The 23432-nt window shown below is 35.4% G+C and overlaps 2 protein-coding genes across 2 annotated transcripts; one reads left to right on the plus strand and one right to left on the minus strand.

Moving 5' to 3' along the window:
• Positions 1-479: 479 nt before the first annotated feature.
• LOC120355195 lies at positions 480-2044 on the minus strand. Its single transcript, XM_039443527.1, has 2 exons — positions 1652-2044; positions 480-924 (listed from the first exon to the last, which is right to left on the minus strand). Exons 1-2 carry the CDS (start codon positions 2042-2044, stop codon positions 514-516), a joined length of 804 nt encoding a protein of 267 aa, XP_039299461.1. The 3' UTR covers positions 480-513.
• A 15344-nt stretch (positions 2045-17388) lies between these two features.
• Positions 17389-20674, plus strand: LOC120355196 (GTP-binding protein Di-Ras2-like). The gene is made up of 4 exons (XM_039443528.1): positions 17389-17404; positions 18266-18552; positions 19364-19456; positions 20603-20674. The coding sequence occupies exons 1-4, from the start codon at positions 17389-17391 to the stop codon at positions 20672-20674; spliced, it is 468 nt and encodes a 155-aa protein (XP_039299462.1).
• Positions 20675-23432: the final 2758 nt, after the last annotated feature.

A 23432-nucleotide genomic window follows, 5' to 3' on the forward strand; every position in this document is an offset into this window, starting at 1 on the left:
GAATTTTCTATTAATTTGGAAATGAATTCACCTTTCAAATCGAATTCACCTATTCAGATCAGCTATTTGAAATGAATTTTTCAAATCTGAAAAGGCAAATACAATTTGTAAGGAGGAAGTGTTCCGCTCATACAGATATGAACGCGAGCCGAACCAGATGTGTGAGGGCAATGCCCGAGCTTCACAACAAGGAAGGCGGCCGGCCTTGTGAAGGTCGAGCGTTGCCCGGCCTTGACTGAGTGAGCGACCGACTGATGTCAGCTTGTGCTTGTGCGTGCGTGCGTACAACAAGCTATGAAAACACATTTCCATTTCTTATCGCTCAATGCAACTTGCATAGTGGAGAGTGATTGAGTGCACTTGTCTACACATACTAGCGAACTGATAGGTGAGAATTGAGAAAAATTTTTATAGAATAACAAACTATTTATTGTGAGCACTACTAATTTATACATAACAAATTTATACATATTAACATGCAAAACATGTTAATGCTCACCGACATAAATATTGTTAAATGCCAAATTTGCTAATTTTGCACTCAACAATTTTTATGTCTGTCAAAAAAGCATTAACATGCTTCACAAACAGACATAGTGATTTACAATTTCTTTTAAAACTTTCAATGTCTTTGGACGTTAAACTGTGGGTATACCTCTCCGGCATGTATATGTCCGTCAGCCGTACAGATGTTAAATGGACTTTTAAGACAATGCGGTGACCATGTTGGTTTGTAATCTCCCGTACCCCCACGATGGGGTACGCCGTGTCCTCCACCAACTGCCGGAGAGGCGTCCACGGTTTCTCAGTATGACGATTTATAATGGCAAGGAAGTCCTCCGTCTCCACGTCCAACTCGTCCTCCTCCTCCTCCTCCCGCAAAAGAGGCGTCATGGAGCTGTCGTGCTCTTGCGCCGCACGTTTCTGTTGAAAAATATTTCATTAGACTCTTATTTGTTTCAGGTTATAAAATCATACAAGAGAGAGAGATCTTGCTCAACAGATTCACTACTCAAAACTGTGAGTAATAACTCGGAAATTCTCCGACATAACTCAATTCAAATTGTTGGATAATCGAGTCGAAAAATTTTTTCAGTTCATTACAATCAACATATGATCAGATTTTCATAATAACAATATAAGTAATAAGTAATTTGTCATCAAAGTTATTGCAGAATAATGTTTATGCATATGATTGAATTTATAATATCAATATATATATATATATATATATATATATATCATTCGAATTTCACTTCATTACTCATGCAAATTTTTAACAATTTTGTTTCACACAATCAAACAGTTTATGCATATGATTGGATTTTTCATAATTCAAATAACAATATATGTAATCAGTATGTAATAACTCGGAAATTCACCGACATAACTCAATTCAAATTGTTTCATGCAACATATTTAGTAAACATGTTTAAACAATGCAACCATTGTGTGAAAAGTTATCTGTGTTCGGATTGTTTTGATAGCATAATACGTACAAGCTCAGTCTTGACTTTGCTCACAGTAATTTCATATTTATTCAAATAAACATAGAGACTTGTAATGTGCACAAAAGATTTTATCCAAAACTAATTTCGATAAAATCTTTTGTGCACATTACAATAATAATAATAATTTTTTGTATGCTAACCTTTGATTGAGTGAGGACGGCGGGCTCGTCATCAAAGACCAGCCTCCGCTTCACCGGCTGCTTGGCGGCGGGTACCGATGTGAGGGCCGCTCGGCGTGGTGCCCAAGTAGCCGGTGTAGCTTGCGGGAGAGGGCTGGTGTCTGGTATGATGACTTCTTTCTTATCCTCACGTTGAACAAATATTCCCTGCATCTTTAGGGGTGAGGATGAGGAGGCGCCAGAGGTGGAGGCGACAGCTGTAGCAGCAGAGGTGGCAGCCGAGCTGAGGCTTTTCTGCTGCTTCTTCTGCTGCTTCTGCTGTTCCCAGTAGTTCAGCTCCCTCTCCGATGGGGGGGTGTCCGGGATGATGAATAATGTAGAGGAGGAGGAGGAGGAAGCGTTTGATGAGTCCATTGTCGCCGTTGTGAAGTGGAGGAGTTCACGAAGTATTGTGGAGAAATTCACAAAACACTCAAAGTGTATAGCTCTAACGTGAATGATGATTTTCCTCTGAGGGAAGTGATTATATAGCAAGTCGTTCCTCTGTCTGTTGCAGGCTTGTACGAGTGAGAGAGAAACACATAGGAGGCGTATCACAATTGGCGAGCACTGCATACTCCCCAGAGGTTTAGCACGAGCTCAACGCTAACATTATTGATTGTAAGTAAAATTTTTACATTCTCATATTTTTGTGCTTGTACGAGTGAGAGAGAAACACATAGGAGGCGTATCACAATTGGCGAGCACTGCGTACTCCCCAGAGGTTTAGCACGAGCTCAACGCTAACATTATTGATTGTAAGTAAAATTTGTTACATTCTCATATTTTTGTGAAATAACACTAAATTGATTTATAATATATATATATATATATTATATATATATATATATATATATATATATATATATATATATATATATATATTTGGTTACAGTTATTAATATTTCATTGTTTTCACAGCATTTTCTCACCTCACAACTCGGGGTTTCCTCGGTGTCATAAACAGTTGTGCTCTCGTGAGGGAAACATACCTGCATCGAGAAAAGAATAGCCGAGGAGCTAAGCTGGAACGAGGAGCTACCTGAGCTGAGATGATACCTGAACCGAGTCGAGGAGCTAACTGAGCTGAGAGAAGCATATCCGATTATTTCATTCGTCAAATCAACACATGTAAGTTCATTTTTACTTAAATTTTTCTCCTCCGAGGACAATTGTTCTCCTCCGAGGACAATTTTGTCCTCCGAGGACAAAATTGACCTTCTACATCATACTGCATGCTTGTGATTTTTTTGGCTTATCTGTATGATGTGCTTCTTCTTCTTCTTCTTCTCCTTTTTTCTTACACTCATCAGCATATAAACAAAACGGTAAATGCATTACTTTTTCAAATGGTTCAACGATAATATATTTACAATATACACATTGCAGATGGTGATAGTTATGTAAGAAATAACCATTTCTTGCAAAATAGTCTGCTCTATCAGTTAATGGTTTGCAAATGTAGAACTCAGCATGAGACTTCACCTGCTAGAAGCTGAAATCCCCCATGTCTACTCACTCAAACATATTTCTAATATTTCACGCCATAGAGGAATAGCATTCTCGATTCAGTTATTAAATATTTCACGGCATAGAGCAATAGCATTCTCGATTCAGTTATTAAATATTTCACAACATAGAGGAATAGCATTCTTGAATGATTTCAGTTCAGTTATTAAATATTTCATTGTTTTCACAGCATTTTCTCACCTCACAACTCGGGGTTTCCTCGGTGTCATAACCAGTTGAGCTCTCGTGAGGGAAACATACCCGAGGAGATAGCTGTCATTTCGTGAAATCAACACATGTAAGTTCATTTTCACTTTAATTTTATCCTTCGAGGACAAAACCTCTCCTCCGAGGACAATTTTCTCCTCCGAGGACAATTTTCTCCTCCGAGGACAATTTTCCTCTTCTCCGAGGACAAAAATTGTCCTTTGTTCTCCTCCTCTGTCCTCCACTCGTTTAGCAGGAAAGAAAAAATGAGAGAGGAATCAGGAGAAGGGGTGAGAGGTGAATGTCAACAGTCATTGTCACAAAAATTTTCTTTATTTTTAAATTATTATACATACATCAAACCATATCTATGGACAAATCAAATACAGAAAGTAACTCTTTCCTTATTCCTACTGGGTGTATTAAAAACATCTAGCTTGATTCTAATTTTATAATTCAAATCAATGTTAGAGCTCTCAAATTCCTCCTCTAACCAATAGTTTGAGACATACAATTCTTCCAGATTTTCAAACTGCAGAATATAGCGAGTATTGTTTCTATTGTACACTTCTTTTATTGCAATAATGACTAACTCTATACCTTGTGGTAACTCTTCCAATCTTTCACACTGTCCTACTTTTACTTTCCCTTTAATTTCCAGCATTGTGATGTTATTATACTGCTCCACTTCTTTTTGTGTGGAGGGAGTGTCTTCCAAGTTTTTCCATACATCTGAGAGAAACTTAAGTGATTCTATTCTAGGAAATGTATGACCATTATAGCTTGTCATACCATTGACTGTAATTACACAAATTTTCTCTTCCCTTGGTAGACAAATAATTCCTTTTTTTTTCATTAATAAAAACATTTTTATGACAGCCCTTTACAAAGTAAACATTTTTCAAACCTTCCTTTTCTCCTAAAACACCTACATATGCAAATTTTCCTTTATTATTTACAGTAAATGCAGTCACATTGTACACTCCACTTAGATCAAAATTTCGCCAATGTGAATGGAAATATGGCTCAAGTTCCTCTCTCAAATTTTCTATTTCTTCCTCAAATTCTTCTATCTGCTTATGCTGTGCCCTAAATGACTGTGTGGTTTCAAAAAACTCAGTTTTCCTACGTTTTAGATCAATTTCATCCAGTTCTAGCTTATGCTTTTTGTCTGATAGCACTGTGATAGGAGACTTGGGCTGTATCTCTTTAGCAGGGTATGGGAGAAGCTTACAAGTTATGTTTGCTCGTTTTCTTATTTGTGGCTAAATATGATTCTGTTTCTTTAGAAAAAAAGGCGAGAATACAAAGTTATTGTTGTGAACTAACTGAACTATTGGAGACGCATCACCAATTATTGGACCAGTTAGCAGAAAAAGGATGGACGAATATGAAATATCTAACATTTGTGAGAGACTATGAAAAATTAGGAGTTTGGCATAGTGATAACTATAATCATATTCCAGTTTGTGATTCATACGGTACATCATATGATGCTTACAGGGGAAGAGATTGCCCCGATTCATGGAGATGTGTGTGTGCACATCTTAAAGAGTCTATCGATAAAATTAGAAAATGTATAACAGAAAAAAATAAACATTTAACAAAAGAACAATTAAATGAACTTATCTGGAATTTTTTATTTGTTCAGATGAGAGTGGGCTAGAACAAGATTGATAGCATATTATGTTTAATTTCAGATTGGAGATGGATTCAATTTCATTTGATAAGAACTATTTTTCGAATAAAATCGATGAAAAATATAGATGTTGTTATTTCGAACTTATTGACAAAACAATATTAGAATTGAATAATTTCGGAAAAGAAGGACTAACATTTGAGGAATATTTAACATTTATAAAACCTGGTAAAAGTGAAGAACAGAAGTCAGAACATATAAGCGTATGTTATATTATAAATAAGAATATAGTTGATAGACATCGAAGATGTGAATTAAAGGAAATTCCTGAATTTTGCTATTGTAATTCATTAGGTTGGTTGAATATTCAAATGTATTATTTCATTGATGATAGGTTAACAGATAAAAACATTGATAGTGTAAGATTTACATTTGAAATTATGAAAATGTGTGGCGAATCAGCAATGTTGTACAAACTATAACTTTAACTTTTTTACAGAAATTATGATGAACTCGTTAATTGAGGAGAGAATAAAACTATTAAATACTAAAAGCTTTGAATGTGAAAATTAATTGTAATACTTGTAGAGGTTTAAGGAATAAATGTATTAGTTGTAAGTTACGAATAAATGCAAAATTATTATAACTATTGACAAAAAATAAATGCTGTATAATGTTTCTCATTCTATGTTGATTTATTGAATTAAACCAAGCTACTCTAGTTGTAAAGCTATGTGTAAGTTAGAATAATATATGAAGCCAGTTTAGTCTGATTAAGTATGTACACATATAAAATTGATTGAACAGTAGTAAGGAAGTCTTCATACTAACAATTGCTCAGTATGTCCCGTGACAATCATCCAACACCACTGATTTGACTGTTGTAAATATCATGAATATTATTAGATCTAAGCTAGCTTTAGAGCTTCATAGCGTGCCGCGTGTGAACTATCCCACTCGCAAATATGAGTTGAAAAGTGAAAAAGACTTGCTTCAAGCCGACCTTATTGAGATGACAAGTTTATCGCGTTTTAATAAGGGTTACAAATATATCTTAGCTGTTATTAATTGTTTTTCAAAATTTGCATATTGTTACCATTAAAAGACAAGGCAAGCCAATCTGTATTTAACGCTCTCGAACCAATTATTTCTAAAAATAAGGGAGTTAAGCTGTTCCAAACAGATCAGGGAACAGAATTCTTTAATTCAAAAGTTAAAGCGTTATTAGATAGATATAGTATTAAACATTATCATGTTTTTACCGATAAGAAAGCCTCCATAGTTGAAAGGTTTAATAGAACACTTAAAGCAAAAATTTATAGATATTTAACTGAACATGGAACCAAAAACTGGATATCACAACTAGACAGTTTAGTTCGTGATTATAATGCAACAATGCATTCATCCATTAGAATGAAACCTAAAGATGTGGGGAAAAAAGATCGTAGTCATGTTTTAATGTCTTTGAATTCTGCATTCAATAGACGATATAAATTGAAAAATTCAAAACCAAAATTTAAGCTAGGAGATGTTGTACGAATCTCAAAGAAAAGGGTTCTTTTCGATAAATCTTATAACATAAACTGGAGCGCAGAGTATTTTGTAATTCATTCTATATTCCCTTCTAAACCTATAACCTACTCACTGAGAGATCTAAATGGAGAAGTAATTAGTGGTAGGTTTTATGCAGAAGAAATTGAAAAAACACAATTAAATGAAACGGAGAGACAAGTGTATTTGATTGAAAAAATATTAAAACGTGATAATAAAAGATTGTTAGTGAAATGGATTGGGTTTTCAACGCCTAGTTATATTAGTAAAGATCAATTATTAGATGAAAAATAATCTTTTGTAATCAATTGTAAATAACATGTACATTTATTGTAAATAATCTATTGTAAATAACATGTACATTTATTGTAAATATCATGATGTACATTCGTTGAAAATATAATAGCTCCTCATCAAACATTGCTTTTCATTTCAATCTGAAGTTCGTAATTTGCTAAGGCTCAACCAACAGATGATGCATTCTCGAGAAGAGGGTGCGGGAAAGAGAGGGCCAGTTGAAGTGAGAAACTTCTATCAGTGGGGGAGCGAGCGAACGCTTGCCACTGTGATAAGCCGCCTCCTCCCCCTCACTGATAACTCACTAAAAATGATTAGTTCCTTATCAGATCACATGCTGTACACATGACTAACATGATTCTGTACGTTTGTAATCATAAGTCAATTACCAATTGTTAACTTTGATGAATTAATTACAAATAAAGAAAAGCCTGCATTTTGTAAAAATGGAGAGCTACTACCTCACAATGCAAGAATGTTAATTATATCACCCAGTGCTGGGGGAAAAACAAATCTCTTATTTAATTTAGTATTTGCTGAAAATGGTTTAAAATTTAAGCACATTTACTTATTTAGCAAAAGTTTATATCAACCAAAATATGTTTTTCTCAGCAAGGTATTTGCAGGTTTGAAAAATATCGGATTTCACATGAAAGAGGATGTGAGCCAAATTCCCCATCCAAACCGTATCCCTGAATATAGCTTGGTAATTTTTGATGACTTGCAACTGAGTAATGTCCCACAGATAAGAGAATATTTTACTATGGGACGACATCGAAATATTGACACTGCATATTTAATTCAGAGTTATGGAGCTACACAGAAACATTTCACTAGAGATAATGCAAATATGATAATAATTTTTAAGATGGATTTATTGAGTCTGAAATTAATTCACAGAGATCATGTTGGAGGAGATATGTCTTATAAAGATTTCAGTAAACTTTGTCATACAGTTTGGAATCGTAAACCGCATAATTTTCTTACAATTTTAAAAGAATGTAATATAAAGGAAGGAAAATATCAGGATTCACTGGACACGATTCTTTCCGTTCAGTAGAGATTAATTCTTTGTACAGTCATGTTGTCTAAAACACATAGGTGGAGGAGAAAGAGGAGAGGAAATAGCATAGTAAATAACAAGAAGGAGAGTTTAATAGAAAAGATTAAGAAATTGAGAAAGGTGATCAGTGACAAGCATAAAAGCCTGATTAATTTTGAAAAACGAACGGAGGAATTCAATAGGAAATCTCTTTCGCCATTAATAGAACCTATAATTGAATTGGGAAAAACCAAATCTAGTTTGCACTCTAATCATGATTTTACACCTAAAAAGGAAGAAGTAAAAGAGGAACAAGAGAGTATGGAAATTGATGATAATGAGGAGGGGGATGAAAAGAGTTATGAGAGTTCAACAGACAATTTTTTAAGCTCGACTAAATTTGAAAACAGTTTACTTGGTTCTAGCAGAAACGATGATGTGCTGTCACAATATCTAAAAACGTTTCATGCGGAAAAATTGAATAATTCAATCAGTTATGGAATTTCATATAATTCTAAAGATGACGTGTATTATATTGGAAATCAGCAAGTAATATTCGATAACGGTTATATAGATATTAATAATGAAAGATTCCGTTTAACACATGGTCTACTTGAGTTATTATTCAGTGCGAGACCAAACTCAAATCTTTATAATCAGAGAGATCTGGATAAGTATAAAAAAATCTTAACACTTACAGGCATACATTTAGATCGAAGAGGCTATGTTAAACGAAATCAGGGAATTAAATCGCAAATGATTCAAAAGTTATTTCCCAGTAAAAAAATTAGTAAAAAGAAGGGTTGGGGTTTATTGAAATTTGCAAAAAATAATTCTCATGAAAGAATTTATCAATACTTTGATAATTTTGACGAATTAGTGGAAAGATTAAATTTACTCTATTCCTCAAAAGCTAGTGGCAACACCGGGCATGATATTGAGATCGCGTCTATAATTGAAGAGCTAAAAGAAGCAAAATTAATTGTTTAGTGTTACGATGACTCTACATCGATTCGGACGAATTGATACGGCTAGTGCTAGCGGAGCTGTTGCTAATCTTACGTGTGATATTGACTCGATAACACAGAAGATAATCGAATCGATAAATCAACAAGGAATCAGCGAAGCTGTGAAATTTTATTTAGATTCGCAAATAACCAAACTCGTTTCGGAAAATACAAAGAATATTGGAGTGAGCATAATTGAAAGAGAACATATTCTAAGTACATTACAAAATTTCAGTGCTAATATCGATAAAGCTATTGCAGAGAGAACTCAAACTCTAGAGAGTGCATTAGGAGAAGTGAAAACTTTAACAGACAGCTTTTCATCTCAGTTGCTCAGTATTGACAACGATAAAGTTGATAAAGCTTATTTAGATGAGAAATTAAAAGCCGTATCAGATAAAATTAAGAATTTGGAGGTGCTGGACAGAAACTATCTCAATACTAAATTAAAACAACTTAGTACAGAAATTTTTACTAAAGTAAATGAAACACAGCCATCGGGAATTGATAAGCAATATTTAGAATCTGCTTTGCAGAAATTGATTAGTTCTTCATTAACAAAGGAAGAGTTTGAAAAACGATTATCTGAAATGGCGAGTGCAATAAAAGCTAATATTATGGAAGGTATTGAACAGTTCATTACAAAAGATGCTATTGCTATTCTAATTAAGCAAATTGCAGAAAAGTATGCAACTAAAAATGATATAGGAGATTTTATTAAGAAAAACGAGATGGGAGTCGCTGTGAAAAGCGTTCGTGATGAAATAGCTGAGGCAATTAAAAATTCGGAAGAGGGTACTGTCATGAGACTGCAATGTTCGGCTCCATTCATTGACTATCTAAATTTATTCATTCACAGAATCGCCCTCGACATTGTATCCAAATATGCCCAGGTAAGTTTTCACATGAACTGGATTGAGGCCAAACAACATAACCTTTCCGAAAATCAGGTAGTGCAAATTATTACAGAAAAAATGGATTTAGTCAAATATAAAGACTTTATATTGGCGCCGAAAACATAAAATCTTGTAAACAGTTGTGTGAGAGAGAGTGAACGATATGTTGTTTCAGTCTAGACGACCGTGATTGATTGTCGAAAACATAAAATTTATAAAGAGCGGTAACCATTGCAACGCATAGCTGCAAGAACAAGATGATGGTTTCACTTTAACTGGCAGTAGCGTACGGCCGATCAAAGGGGAGAACAGTCGAGAGCTGAGTGTTCTCTCCTTCACTCGTCATTCGTAACGCAGAGATTGCTGCGCGGAGAGAAGCATATGGTTTCACTTAAATCTGACAGTATATGAATGGCGGATTAAAAAGGAACTCAGTTACTTCACTGAGTTTTGTCATGGCTTTCGCAATAGAGGAAAAGCGGTAGATATGGCAACGTGCCAGGGGCTCGACTTGGGTGCAAGTCAGTCTGCTGCTTGTGTGAGAGAGAAACACATAGGAGGCGTATCACAATTTCTCTCTCTCTCTATAACCTTGACGCGTGCGCTGGATTTCACTACGTATCATCATTAGATAAGGAAAGTGTAGCATGCGTCGAATTCCATTAAGTTAATTGCAGGAGGTGTGTCATTTGGTTCTAATCGTTCGAGCTGATAAGACGAAAAAATGACTGGTTATTTTGATTGCACAAGTTTTAATGAATTCTCAATTGATGCAATTGAGTCAATTGGGGTTTTGATTGTTACCCTTTTGATTGGTTTAGAGTAACAAAAGTTACATTTCCCGATAATGGAGAAATTCACATTAAAATTATTGATATTGATAGCGAAGGTAATAGCACACTATCAAATCGCCGAATGAGTATTCTCTAGTCTTAAACAAGCATAAGCTTAAAAGTTTTCTTTCTCGCTCATGGGAACTAAATGTTAGAGGAAATAGAATTTTCCTAAGAAAACTGTACAGTGATTGCAGGGATTGATGATTTGTCCACACCAAGTGATATAGGTCTGAGGATATCTATACCTATTTTTGGATATGCTTGTTTATTCTAAATTTACTATAGATATTCTCGGAGAAACACTTTACAAAAAAATAACGCCCACAGGTTTGTACAGCACATAGAAAATTTCAATATAAATTTGTGAAATTTTTCTTAACTGTCGGGCGGAAAGCAAACCAATTGTATTATTCAATTTAATTTTACAGAAAAAGTTTTATTAGATGTAACAGATTCACTTTAATTTGACAGTAGAGAATACAGATTCACTTTAATCTGTCATTGTAGTATAATTGTGTCTAATTGTAGTATATTTGTTATCCCTCATGAGTGATTAAATAATAATAATATCGTGTGACCTGGCAGGCTCAGGTCTGGTGTCAGAGTTTTCAGGTCGCAACTGATCAATTTCAGGGCCTCTGAAATGACCTAACGACTGCTTTTTAGGCAGCCGGGACCGACAGCTTGACGTGTCCTTCCGAAACACGGAAGTTGCCCGAGGAAAATATCTTGCCCGAGCCTTTGGGTTACAAAGCCAGTATCTAATCCACTCGACTACGGCCACTCCTTTCATGGGCCATTAATGCCTGGCTAGCGGCGGAGAGGGGTATCACTGACTCTGAAAATGTGATTGTGGCCCGAAAGAGGCCGGTGGGTTTTGCCGTTGTTAGTAGAGGCCGAGCAGGATGGCGGTGGCCCGCTTCCACGCACTCCTAGGGTCCTGGCCGTCACCGGGCGCGTAGGTCGTTTTGACCGGGCTGAGGTGTAGCGGCTGCAGTCGCCACTCCTTGATGAGCGTCTTGAGAGGCGAGAGGGGGTGGGCTACCAGTCGCTGCAAGTCTCGTATGTCGGCTGGCAGGTCGTCGTCGCTGGCGGAGAGTCGCGTTGCAGCTGGGGACCTTGATGCCTCGGGATGGGGTTGATCAGGTTAGGACACCGATCGTCGCGGGCAACTCCTCAGCGACTAACACGCTCACTTCAGGAGGCGCCACAGGAGTCTCAAAGTCAGTGTTAGCCGCGAGACAATCCCTGTGGCTAGGTGAGGCAGTCTCAAAGTCAGCGTTAGCCGCAAGACAATCCCTGTGGCTAGGTGAGGCAGTCTCAAAGTCAGCGTTAGCCGCGAGACAATCCCTGTGGCTAGGTGAGGCAGTCTCAAAGTCAGCGTTAGCCGCGAGACAATCGCTGTGGCTAGCTGAGGCAGTCTCAAAGTCAGCGTTAGCCGCGAGACAATCGCCACAGCCGACAGCACCAGTCTCAAAGTCAGCGTTAGCCGCGAGACAATCGGTGCTGCGCCTTAGCTGGAGCTTGGAGAGAGTTGTCCGTGCCGGCCGCCGTCCTCCCTTCCGCAACCTGCGACGGATCTTCTTCCCCAACTACCGCTGACAGCTCCTGTTGGGCATTGGTTGGACGTGGTCGTGAAATGAGTAGGCAGGGTTCTAGGCAGGACTCGCTGTGGCTCCCTTGGTCTGGTCAAACTGGTGGCTGGGTGGTGACTGACTATTAGACTGACTGTGGGTGGAACAGGGTGAGTGACTCACCCTAATTGGCAGTGCCTTAGGCTGATTCGCCTTATGACTGCTCAAAGCATTAACAAAACTGAATATTTTTTGTTTGCTTCTAGATAATTGACCTCAAGTGAATTTGGCATTTTTTTTAGATATTCAATTTTTCAATTCAATTTTCAATTCATTTTATTTCACCAAAACACAAAAACTTTACAAAGATGTGACAATCAGAAAAAAAACACAATAATTATTATTCTAAATATCTATATTATCTATCTGTAAAATACGGCTGGAGGTGAAGAACTACTGGCATAAGTGAAACACTTGTTCGCCAGTAGGAGTAGAGACTTACCGTAACTGTTTTTAAATCTTAAGCTAATAATTTAAAATGGAATATTTTTATTCAAACAATGGTAAGTATATTTAAAATAAATGCTATTAGTTGTGAATTAATCCAGACAATAATGAATAGTTTTAAAAGCTGAAAAAAAATTTTAACTCATAAAATATTAAGATGGAAATAATAGTTGAAGTATCCAGTTTTTAATATTTATTGGTACAAACTTAATAGGTACACCGATGAGCTCGTTCGGGATGCAGTTTACAATCTTTGGAGCAATGTATACCAGCTGCTTACGAATAACCATTAAATTCGAATCATACGTAACATATCTATGTAGATTGTATCTTGTTCTATGAGTTACATTGATTCTTGAAAATGAGCTTCTATGTTTATTGGAAAATTTAAATATGCTAAGCACATAGAGTTGACGGATTGACATGACTCTCAATTCACTGAATGCAATTTTTGAGGGGAACAATATGGGTTTATTTAATATGGTTTTTATGATCAGTTTCTGTATAATGAATAGTGGTAACAAAAGAGTGTCATAAGTACCACCCCAAACCGCCAAGCCATAATTTAATAGAGATTGTACAATTGCAAAATAAAGCATTCTCAACTTTGATAAATCAAGTATCGACCTCAACTTATAAAAATTATAGGAGACAAACCTTAGTTTATGGCATAGGTATTCAATATGCCTTCTCAACTTGAATCCCTCCTCGATTATCAAACCCAAATATTTTATTTGACTAGTCCTTTCAATCTCAGGACATCTACATGGAACATCGTCCAATAAATTACAATTTATATGCAATTTAAGTGTACAATTTGTCTCTTCATGTCCAGAGATATTTCTTGAAAAGGCGATATATTTTGTTTTTTTAATATTTAAGCTTAGGGAGTTAACATCTAACCATTTCTTCAGAGTGGAGATGCCTCTGGAGGCGGCTCCATAGACTCTCTGCCAGGTGCTCTCTCCAAACAACAGCACAGTATCGTCAGCAAATGAGAATACCACACCTCCATTCAGGTCTAATCTGAGTATCTCATTTACATAAAGAAGGAATAAGATTGGTGATAAGACTGTTCCCTGAGGGAGACCATAACCGGAGAGAGGCAGATCACTCACACAGTCATCAAGTGTAAGAATTTGTGATCTATGTGCAAGGTAGCTATGGAACAATCTCAGAGTTGTACCTCTGATTCCTGCTCGATCCAGTTTATTTAGTAGTTGGTTGTGAGCCACAGTATCGAAAGCCTTGGCTAGATCAAGGAAAACCGCAAGAGTTTTCTTTCCCTTATTTAACAAATCTGCCACAGAATTTGAGAAATGGATTAGAGCATCATCAGTACATTTATTTTTTTGAAATCCAAATTGGTGGTCTTCTATTATCCCATGTAAGTCAAAGAATTCAATAATTTGAAATTTTATCACTTTCTCCATTATTTTCGTTAATGAACTAAGCAAACTGATTGGTCTATAGTTCTCAGTGAGTTTTTTATCACCTGATTTGAATAGAGGTTTGATTTTGGCGACCTTGAACAATTGTGGAAAAACTCCTTCGCGAAAACATTTATTTATAATTGATGTGAAAGGATAGGCAATGAAATCGGCTACTATTTTTAAAGTTTTACTATTCATACCATCAATACCTGGACATGTATTATTTTTCAGACTGAGTATGGCATTTTTTATTTGAATTTCATTTACCGGTTGCAAGACAAACGAGTTGGTCAATCTCGAGTTATTTTTCTTATATTTGAATTCATAAGCGGACTGGTTGGTATATTTAGGTATCCTATCAGCATAAGTTTCACCAACATTTACAAAGTATTTATTTAATTCATGTGCATTTAATTTTATTTCATTTTCTTTCCTTTTCCTATCTAGTAGTTCATTTATGTAAGACCATATTTTTTTGCATTATTCCCACATTCGTTAATTTTAGTTTTATAATAATCATTCTTTGTACGATTTATAAGATTATTCAGTATGTTCCTATATGTCCTGAATTTATTTTTCAAGTTAGTATTGAAAGGTTCCTTTTTTTGTTGTTTGGCAATTTTATCTCTTTCATTAATAGACTCTATCAAGCCCAGCGTGATCCATGGTTTCAGTGGTTTTTTCTTATGATTAATTTTTTTTCATATTTAGAAATATGTATATAATTTGTAAGAGTATTAACAAACCTCTCAACCATAGAATCAACAGAATCATCATTGTTCAGAAATTCCCATTTTTCGTGCAGTAGGTATGATTTAAGTTTATTAAAATCAATCATAGTAATTATATTTGTCTGTGTGACGGGAGTGTGAGGCGATTTACTGTTTAGATTTATATGGAGAGTGGTAGCAAAGTGATCAGTGATATTTAATTTAAAGACATTAGCTATTTTTGGTTCGATAGAATGTGTAGAATTCTTGAAGAATATATGATCAATTAAAGATTGGCTATTATCCACTTTTCTAGTCGGAATATTAATTAAAGAATTAAAACCATTTCCATTCATAACATTCAGATACTGGAATGTACAGCGATCAGTGCTCAAAATATCGATATTAATATCACCTGCAAAAACTACATTATTCGGAAGAGATTCAAGATAGTTATTCAACATTCGGATAAAATTATCTGTGTTGCTGTTCGGAGACCTATAGACTGCGATAACTTGTATTATCAAATCATTACCCAGTTCAACAATAACACTCAGCGCGTTAGCTTCTATCAACTCACAATCTAAAACTGTGAAATTATATTTTTTGTTAATATACATGCAAAGACTATCGCATTTATTAAGTTTACTGGGCTGGTTTAGTAAATTGTAGCCATCTATATAAAAATTAATAGGCTTATCGCCAGAATACCAAGTTTCAGTTAGAATTATTATATCGAATGACACTATGAAATTATTAAGACACACTATGAATTCATTAAAGTACTTATAAATACTACGAATGTTCATTTGAAAAATTTTCATATAGTTAACTGGACTTGTTTCTTTATCAGTGAGTAAATCATAATTCACATCCTCAATTTCTCCCGTCTTAAAAACGTCATCACTCAGAATGTTACATAACTCATTGAAAGAGTTCATACTAAATAAAAAATCTTATTCTAAAAGCTCCGGAGAAGTCCTATTCAACCCGGTCCTCTGAAGACTATTCGTTTTTCCGAGTTACATCGCCATTACCAATTTCGAGAAGATCATTCACGGTCCGAATTCTTAGTGCTCTAGTATTTTCCTGTTTCCGTATGTAAACCTTTCCATCTCTTGACCATGCAAATTTGAAATTCTTCTTCTTAGTGAACTGTTTTGCCTCGTATAGGAGTTTCTTATAGTAGGGAGATAAATTTTCATTCAAGTAAACTGGTTTATCAGGGAGATTTCTATTTATGTTGATGGTTCGAAGATTAGCTTTAGGGTCGTTTTTAGATTTTTTCAATTCCTCACGAAAAACTTTATAACACTTCATCCAATTATTCTTTATTTCTCTAGTGCGAAATGATACAATTAAAGAAGGAATTTCTTTATTTCCTGCTGGAAGTCGATGAGCGGCGTTAATATCTGTTTGCTGGTGGCTGATTTTAAGAGCTTTAGCTGTTGATGCGATGATTTCATGAATATTTTCATGGTTTGTTGAAGGAATACCATGAATTTCGATATTGTTCCTTCGCGAGTATTGCTCCAATTCACAGACTCTTGATTCCATGTCACTTAGTTTCATCTGAAGTGAAGCATTCATCTTTTTCAATTCAAGATGTTCATTATTTAAAGTTTCCATGGCTTTATTATAGTAATCAATTTTTGACGAAAACATTTCCACTGATTTTCCAATTTCTTTCATATTACCATTAATCGTATTAAGTTCATCTTTAAGAGATTGTACTACATGATTCACACTACTTTTTATTTCCTCTCTAATTAGATTTTTAATTTCTGATAATAGTTGTTCAGGGAAGTCAGAAATCTTTTCCATTTTTCGGGAACTCGTTTAACACTTGACTTACAAACCGCACACCTCCACTTTAGTCGATTTTCTTTGGATAACTTTTTGAAATTTGTTTCACTTAAACCAGTACAGCCGTAGTAAAATAAACACTTGCAGTCTGAACAGCGAAGCGATAGCTGTTCTTCAGTAACACTATTATCACAATTCAAGCACGCACAATTTTGCATTCTAGCAAACTAATTTGTAAGACCAAACGAATGACTAGCTATTAGAAATACTACTTATCTTTTACGATAACAGAGAAGCCGAAAAGACGTTCGTTCGGCTCGGTAGTCGAGCTTCTACTGACATAATATGAAATTGTTTTTAAATGTATCACTGAATAGTTATAATATAGAATAGTTGTAATATATTTGTATATTTATTTATTTTTCATATTTATATATTTGTTTCATTTGTATATTTATTTATTTATATATTTTTTGCCAATTTCACTTTCTTGAGAGAAGTGTGATGGAGATAGGTTCACCTCAGGGGAATACGAGCTGTTTACAATGGTGGTGACCTGGACGCCAAGTCGCTGACCATCAGTCTGGCCAAGGGAGAAAAGGTATTGAAAAGGGAGTGGCTTTTTGGTTTGAACTGATCGTGGTATCTCATACCACGAGCCTTAGGATGCCTTACTGATGTACGCCACGACATTGATGCCGTGTCATGAAGTTTTCTGGATGTGAGCTGAATGAAGTCAATCAGTTGGGGAGTGGAGACATATTCATATAGTAGCCTACTGTTCACTGTGTAGTGAAAGCTGCAGATGGTTCTCATGAGTCTGTTTTGAAGGTCAAATGGCCGTTTTCTATTGGTCTTGGATAGGTATGGGAACCAGACAGGGGCAGCATAGGTCATGTATGCCCTGATGATACCTGTGAATATGAGCAGCCGTATTAAACACGTTTAAAATTTAACCGGCTTTTGTAAAACCGGGCCTTAGTGTTAATCAGGTGCTGACTTCATAACGTGAATCTCACTAATAACCCTGGACATCCCGTCATCTATTTTTTGGAAATCTAATAATTTTCAATTTATTAAGCAGCCAGGAAATTCACAGCACATAAAACAGGTCATATACTGAACATTACAGACAATAATGAACCAGAGAGTATCCATACTACAGTGAAGTCCACGTTATAATGGCTGTATTTTTTATTAACATTGGTGTTGCTATCCTTGTCTATCATTCCTCAAATCGGATAGCGCTATCTCTTTTTCGCTTTGCTCTGTTGCCAGATCGTTTTTTAACAATGTAGAAATAAAATCAATTGACAAAATATTCAATTCCAATAATCAAATTTTATCATTGAAAAATATTTCTTCTTCACAAATAAAAATGATTGATTAAAACAAGAATGAACTAATTATATCAGATTTTAGCTCTCCTCTTCAGAACAGAGTGGCAAGGCTCCGCTGTTCACCTATCTTTCTCCACTGCCATTATAACGAAGACCTCATTATAGAAAGCAGGCCTTACACCTACTAGAATTTCAACACAATTTATGAAATGAATTCTCATTAGTTCTACTGTGTTTTCCAGTGACTGGAAGCGAATTTTCATCAATAATTTTCTTTCATTTTCCAGTGGCCGGAGTCCACCTAACCCTGGACATCCTAGATACATCTGGCTCGTTTGAATTCCCCGCTATGCGAGCGCTGTCCATCTCGTCAGCTGATGCTTTCATCCTTGTCTACTCAGTGGTGGATGCGGCCACCTTTGACGAAGCACGGGTGATTCGCGACCAGATCATTGAGACTAAGGGCAACCGGGCTGTGCCCATTGTGGTTGTAGGGAACAAGCTGGATTTGGCTGATGAGAGTCGAGAGGTATGTGAAATTTATCAGAAATAGGTTGAAGATAACGTACAGAATTCCATATTGATCCTTTATTGATTGATAAAATAAGTACATCATAGGAATGATAGGGAGAGAAGGTAAATAAAAGTAACCTTGTGCTATTCCTCTCCCAAATTTAGATAAGGTTACACATAGTCCGAAATAGGTTAGGTCTTGTAGTTGTTCGCAAAATGTTCATTCTTTTTCGTGTAGTAGAGAAGTTGATATTGTGGTATTTATTCATATTGAATGGAAAAGACTAAGAAATAGTCAAGAAACCCACAGATTCACCACAAATCTGTGGTTTTTTAGCAATTTCTTAGTCTTTTTCATTCAAAATGTTCAGTATCCATAATGTTATTTTCACTATTATTATAAAATATAAGTGACCGCCTGGACTCAAGATAACATAAAAATGTTGAGAAATTGGAGGAAGTCGTGGAATATTATACTGGAAAGTAGAATAATTCTATGTTTAAAAATTGAATGAACGTGATTTGAGCTCGGCAGGTCAATTTTTACTTTCAAAAGTTTAAGTTCAATTAGCGTTCATGAAAACCCAAAGGCCCAATATAATAATCTAATATAAATGTTGAATTCTAGTACTTTTCTTCAAGTCTAGTATTACCCTGGAAATATTGGAAAAATAGACAAGAGTGGGACAATAATAAACATTTAAAGGGACTGTTACTATTTTTGTGTCTCTTCTGTTCATTCTTGTTTCTCTTTTACTCTTCCTTGTGTATTTTCTTTCCAATTATTTTTAAAAAATCCACTAGTTTTGACCTTCATCATGTTTCAGGTGTCATTTGAAACGACAGAGTCGATAGTAACAGTGGACTGGGAGAACGGTTTTGTAGAGGCGTCAGCTAAGGATAATATCAACGTCACACAGGTGAATTTATCAATAATACGCTTCAAATATGTTGCTTATCCTCTATTATTGGTTATAGGAAGTAGAACATATACTGATATTATAGAAAAATTCATTCTCTACAAAAAAGGACCTTTGCAAATTTTTGATAGGATGTGTAGTTTTGGAAATATAATTGAAAAACTAAATCCCTGCAAACACTTGAAATACTCTCAAATTTCGCTTCTATCATTGACTGAGCGAGTTGAAAAAATACAAGTCTTGTAGAGAAATTTATTTCCTTTAAAAAAGATTGTCTACAAAATTTGAATAGGATGTGTAGTTTTGAGATATAATTGAAAAACTAAACCTCTGTCAATCACGCTTCAAATCTGCTCGAATTCCCCTTTTATTATTGACTATGCAGGATTCAAGATATGTATCTTGTAGAGAAACTCATTTCCTACGAAAAAGGTTCATTACAAATTTTTGATATGATGTGTAGTTTTCGAGATATGATTGAAAAACTAAAAGACAATTTAAGCTTAAAATAGAATTCTCCAGTTAGTAGTAAGGGATGCCCTCTTGTGTTAAGGCATGCCTCAACCTTTCCTCTACCTTTACTCGAGTCATCTCATCAACCAACAATTATCTGAAAGTTGTTAGGTTGACGCATACCTCAATCTTGACTCAAATCCTCAAAACTTGCTTCTTGAAAAATAAGGTGCAAAATTCTCAATTTTTTCATAAGCTAGTTACCCCTTGTGTTGGGCATGCCTCAACCTTTCCTCTAACTTTACTTGAGTTCTCGCATCAACCAACCATTATCTAAAAGTTTTAAGCTTAACGCATGCCTTAATCTTGCCTCAAATCCTCAAAACTCACTTCTTGAAAAATAACATGCAACATTCTTCAGTTTTTCATAAGCTAGTTACACCCTTGTGTTGAGGCATGCCTCAACCTTTCCTCTATCTTGCCTTAAATCCTCTAATCAATCAACCATTATCTGAAAGGTGTAAGGTTGAGGCTTGCCTCAACCTTGCCTCAAATCCTCAAAACTTGCTTCTTAAAAAATAACGTGCGAAATTCTTCAGTTTTCCATAAGCTAGTTACACCCTTGTGTTGATGCATGCCTCTACCTTGCTTTTAAATCCTTTCATCAACAAACCTTTATCTGAAATTTCTAAGGTTGACGCATGCCTCAACCTTGCCTCAAACCTTGTTGTTTCTTATATCTCCTACCTCACCCAAAAACTCTAAAATAGAATACTGAACTTCTGAAAAGTGTGCCCTACGATATGACACAGGAATTCCTCTTGCCACCCGCCCCCACAGCTCCGCCCCCGGAGGCGGCATGCTTTTCCTGTATGCGTTGCAGGTAAGCCAACTGTGCGGCAGAGGGAATGACGGGGTTGGGGGTGTTCGCTCCTCCACCCAGACCCCCCTGCGTCATCGGCAGAGATTGACGGCGTCGGCGTCTCAAAGCTGGGCTCAGGTTGTATTTGACTTTCGCCTGGGTCAGCAGTTCTCTGAACACCTGTGAAAAATGCAATTTTCAGCTTGAAAAACTGACCTTTCACCATAAAAGAGTTTCCTTTTGGCACTTTGAGATGCATCATAAATATTGGGGTACACTTCAGTATCAATTTGTTAGTTTTGATGCTCCATTACTTTGCTATTTTCCTTATTTGAAGCTTCAATTGGTTATATTCTGATAGGAAATTTTATTACCTACAAAATTGTATTCTTGTAAAATTTCATAAAAACGTATAGTTCCAGAGTTATAAGCAAAAAACCTGAGCGACTACCAAAATTTATCAGTCTATCTTGAAAACACTCTTGATCTGAGAGATTGCTGAAGCGCTGTGAAGAGTTTGAAAGACTGAACGCTCCTGACACCTAGCGTCAGAACCTGGAACTATCAGAGCTTGTTTTGCAGTACATGAGTGTAGTTGTCTTCAAATTTCAAGCTTACAGTTCACTTAATCGAAAAATATTACTGTATAATAATTGTAGAGAATGAACTTTTACATACATTTCATTTATTTAATTGGCAGTAGAATTGGGAACAAAACAGATACTGAAGTTCAAAAGTTGAAAATAAGTTGATGTGTCTATTGGAAGGGATCATTTTTACCGATAGTTTTCAATAAAATACTGGATAATTATTCAATAAATCAGTAATATTATTATCAAAACTGATGTAAAAGATTGTTTTCTACAAATTATTCCTAATGATATTTCTTGATTTAATGAATAATGAGCTTGTAATTAGCAAAAAACTGAATCCATGTACGATATTCTCAAATAACTCTAGTTACAGATTCTCCCGTTAGATGTCGTGAGCGTTCATGTCTTCAATCCCAACGGTCTTTCAAAGCAAGGCAGTCAAGTCAGTCTCTACTTGAGTACCGTATAATAATTTTCAGATCTCATTTGATGACAAATTTTGACCCTTTCCCGATTTTTCGTTTATAACTCGATAACGGTTGAATTTGAAGAAAACACCATGCAAACATTTTTTGTATAAAATTAAATTTTGTACAAGATGTATATGTTGATTTAATTTTTGAATCATTACTGGAACAGTTACGAAGCTCTGAAAAGTCAATGTTGGACAAAATTCTTGTATGTATCTATTGTTTTTCGTTAATAACTTCTCAACCTTGAACTTGAACTGAATTTTGAATATGACCTTTTTATAGAGCATAAAATTTTCTACAAAACTATTACAAATGTATATCTCAAAAATTCATAGTGAGATATTAATAGATATTTTAAACTTACTTCTTCCATCTACTTTTAACAATAATCAACAGTTTATTGATTCTAAGTACCAAATGGTTGACAATAGCCAAATTTTGTTTTCATACTTTATCGTAGAGCATCAAGTTCTCTACAATATCATAGTCTCTTATTGTAATGTCGACTTTTCCCATAAGAAATTCTATAACTTTTGCTGATGACTGTTGAAACTAGAAATGCAACACTTTCATGTTATTCGGTTAATTGAGGCTTTATTTAAATAGATACGGGAAAATGTGACTGAACATAATTTGTAGCCCAATAAATTTTCCACAAATGATGTCTCATGTAATGTTGCAAAATAGTGAGAGATAAGGCCACAATTTCATAAAACTGAGCTACTGTCCGGTACAGTTACAATTTCTGCCGCTTGGCTGTGCTAGTGTTCCCTCAACCATCAGATTTCAAAGACGGTTGACTGCTGCACTTGCTCTGAAGCTTTGACTAAGAACATTGAGATCTCAGACGGAGTTGACAGAGTTTCAGTTTTTCAATCATATCTCGAAAACTACACATCATATCAAAAATTGGTAATTCAACCTTTTTTGTAGGAAATGAGTTTCTCTACAAGATACATATCTTGAATCCTGCATAGTCAATAATAGAAGCGGAATTCGAGCAGATTTGAAGCGTGATTGACAGAGGTTTAGTTTTTCAATTATATCTCAAAACTACACATCCTATTCAAATTTTGTAGACAATCTTTTTCAAAGGAAATAAATTTCTCTAAAAGACTTGTATTTTTTCAACTCGCTCTGTCAATGATAGAAGCGAAATTTGAGAGTATTTCAAGTGTAATTGACAGGGATTTAGTTTTTCAATTATATTTCCAAAACTACACATCCTATCAAAAATTTGCAAAGGTCCTTTTTTGTAGAGAATCCAAAGGTGTACACACTCATAGTATGTACCAAGTACTAAATGGTAAATCAAAAAATCAATTATAACTTCTGAACTAGAGGTGCTCAAAACGTAGAAACCTGCACAAGAGTAGAGGTCTATGTTGAGCTACTCTCAGCAGAAATTGTCGTTTTGAGCCATCACAGTTCTCAAGTAATTCCCATTCATAGTATGTTTCATGTACAATATAGTAGATCAAAAAATCAATCATAACTCTTAAACCAAAGGTGCTCAAAAGGTGGAAACCTGCACAAGAGTAGAGGTCCATGAGAAGCTACTCTCAGCAGAAATTGACGTTTTGAGCCGTCACAGT

This window comes from Nilaparvata lugens, chromosome Y (genome assembly GCF_014356525.2).
Source record: "Nilaparvata lugens isolate BPH chromosome Y, ASM1435652v1, whole genome shotgun sequence".
Taxonomy (NCBI): Eukaryota; Metazoa; Arthropoda; class Insecta; order Hemiptera; family Delphacidae; genus Nilaparvata; species Nilaparvata lugens.

Excerpts from the sequence above, each read along its gene's own strand:
- LOC120355195 (XM_039443527.1), bottom strand. The coding sequence starts at position 2,044 with ATGGACTCATCAAACGCTTCCTCCTCCTCCTCCTCTACATTATTCATC. Across the intron at positions 925-1,651 it reads CCGTCCTCACTCAATCAAAG|AAACGTGCGGCGCAAGAGCA; the intron begins GTTAGCATACAA and ends ATTTTTCAACAG.
- LOC120355196 (XM_039443528.1), top strand. Across the intron at positions 18,553-19,363 it reads TGGCTGATGAGAGTCGAGAG|GTGTCATTTGAAACGACAGA; the intron begins GTATGTGAAATT and ends ATCATGTTTCAG. Across the intron at positions 19,457-20,602 it reads ATAATATCAACGTCACACAG|GTTGACGCATGCCTCAACCT; the intron begins GTGAATTTATCA and ends GAAATTTCTAAG.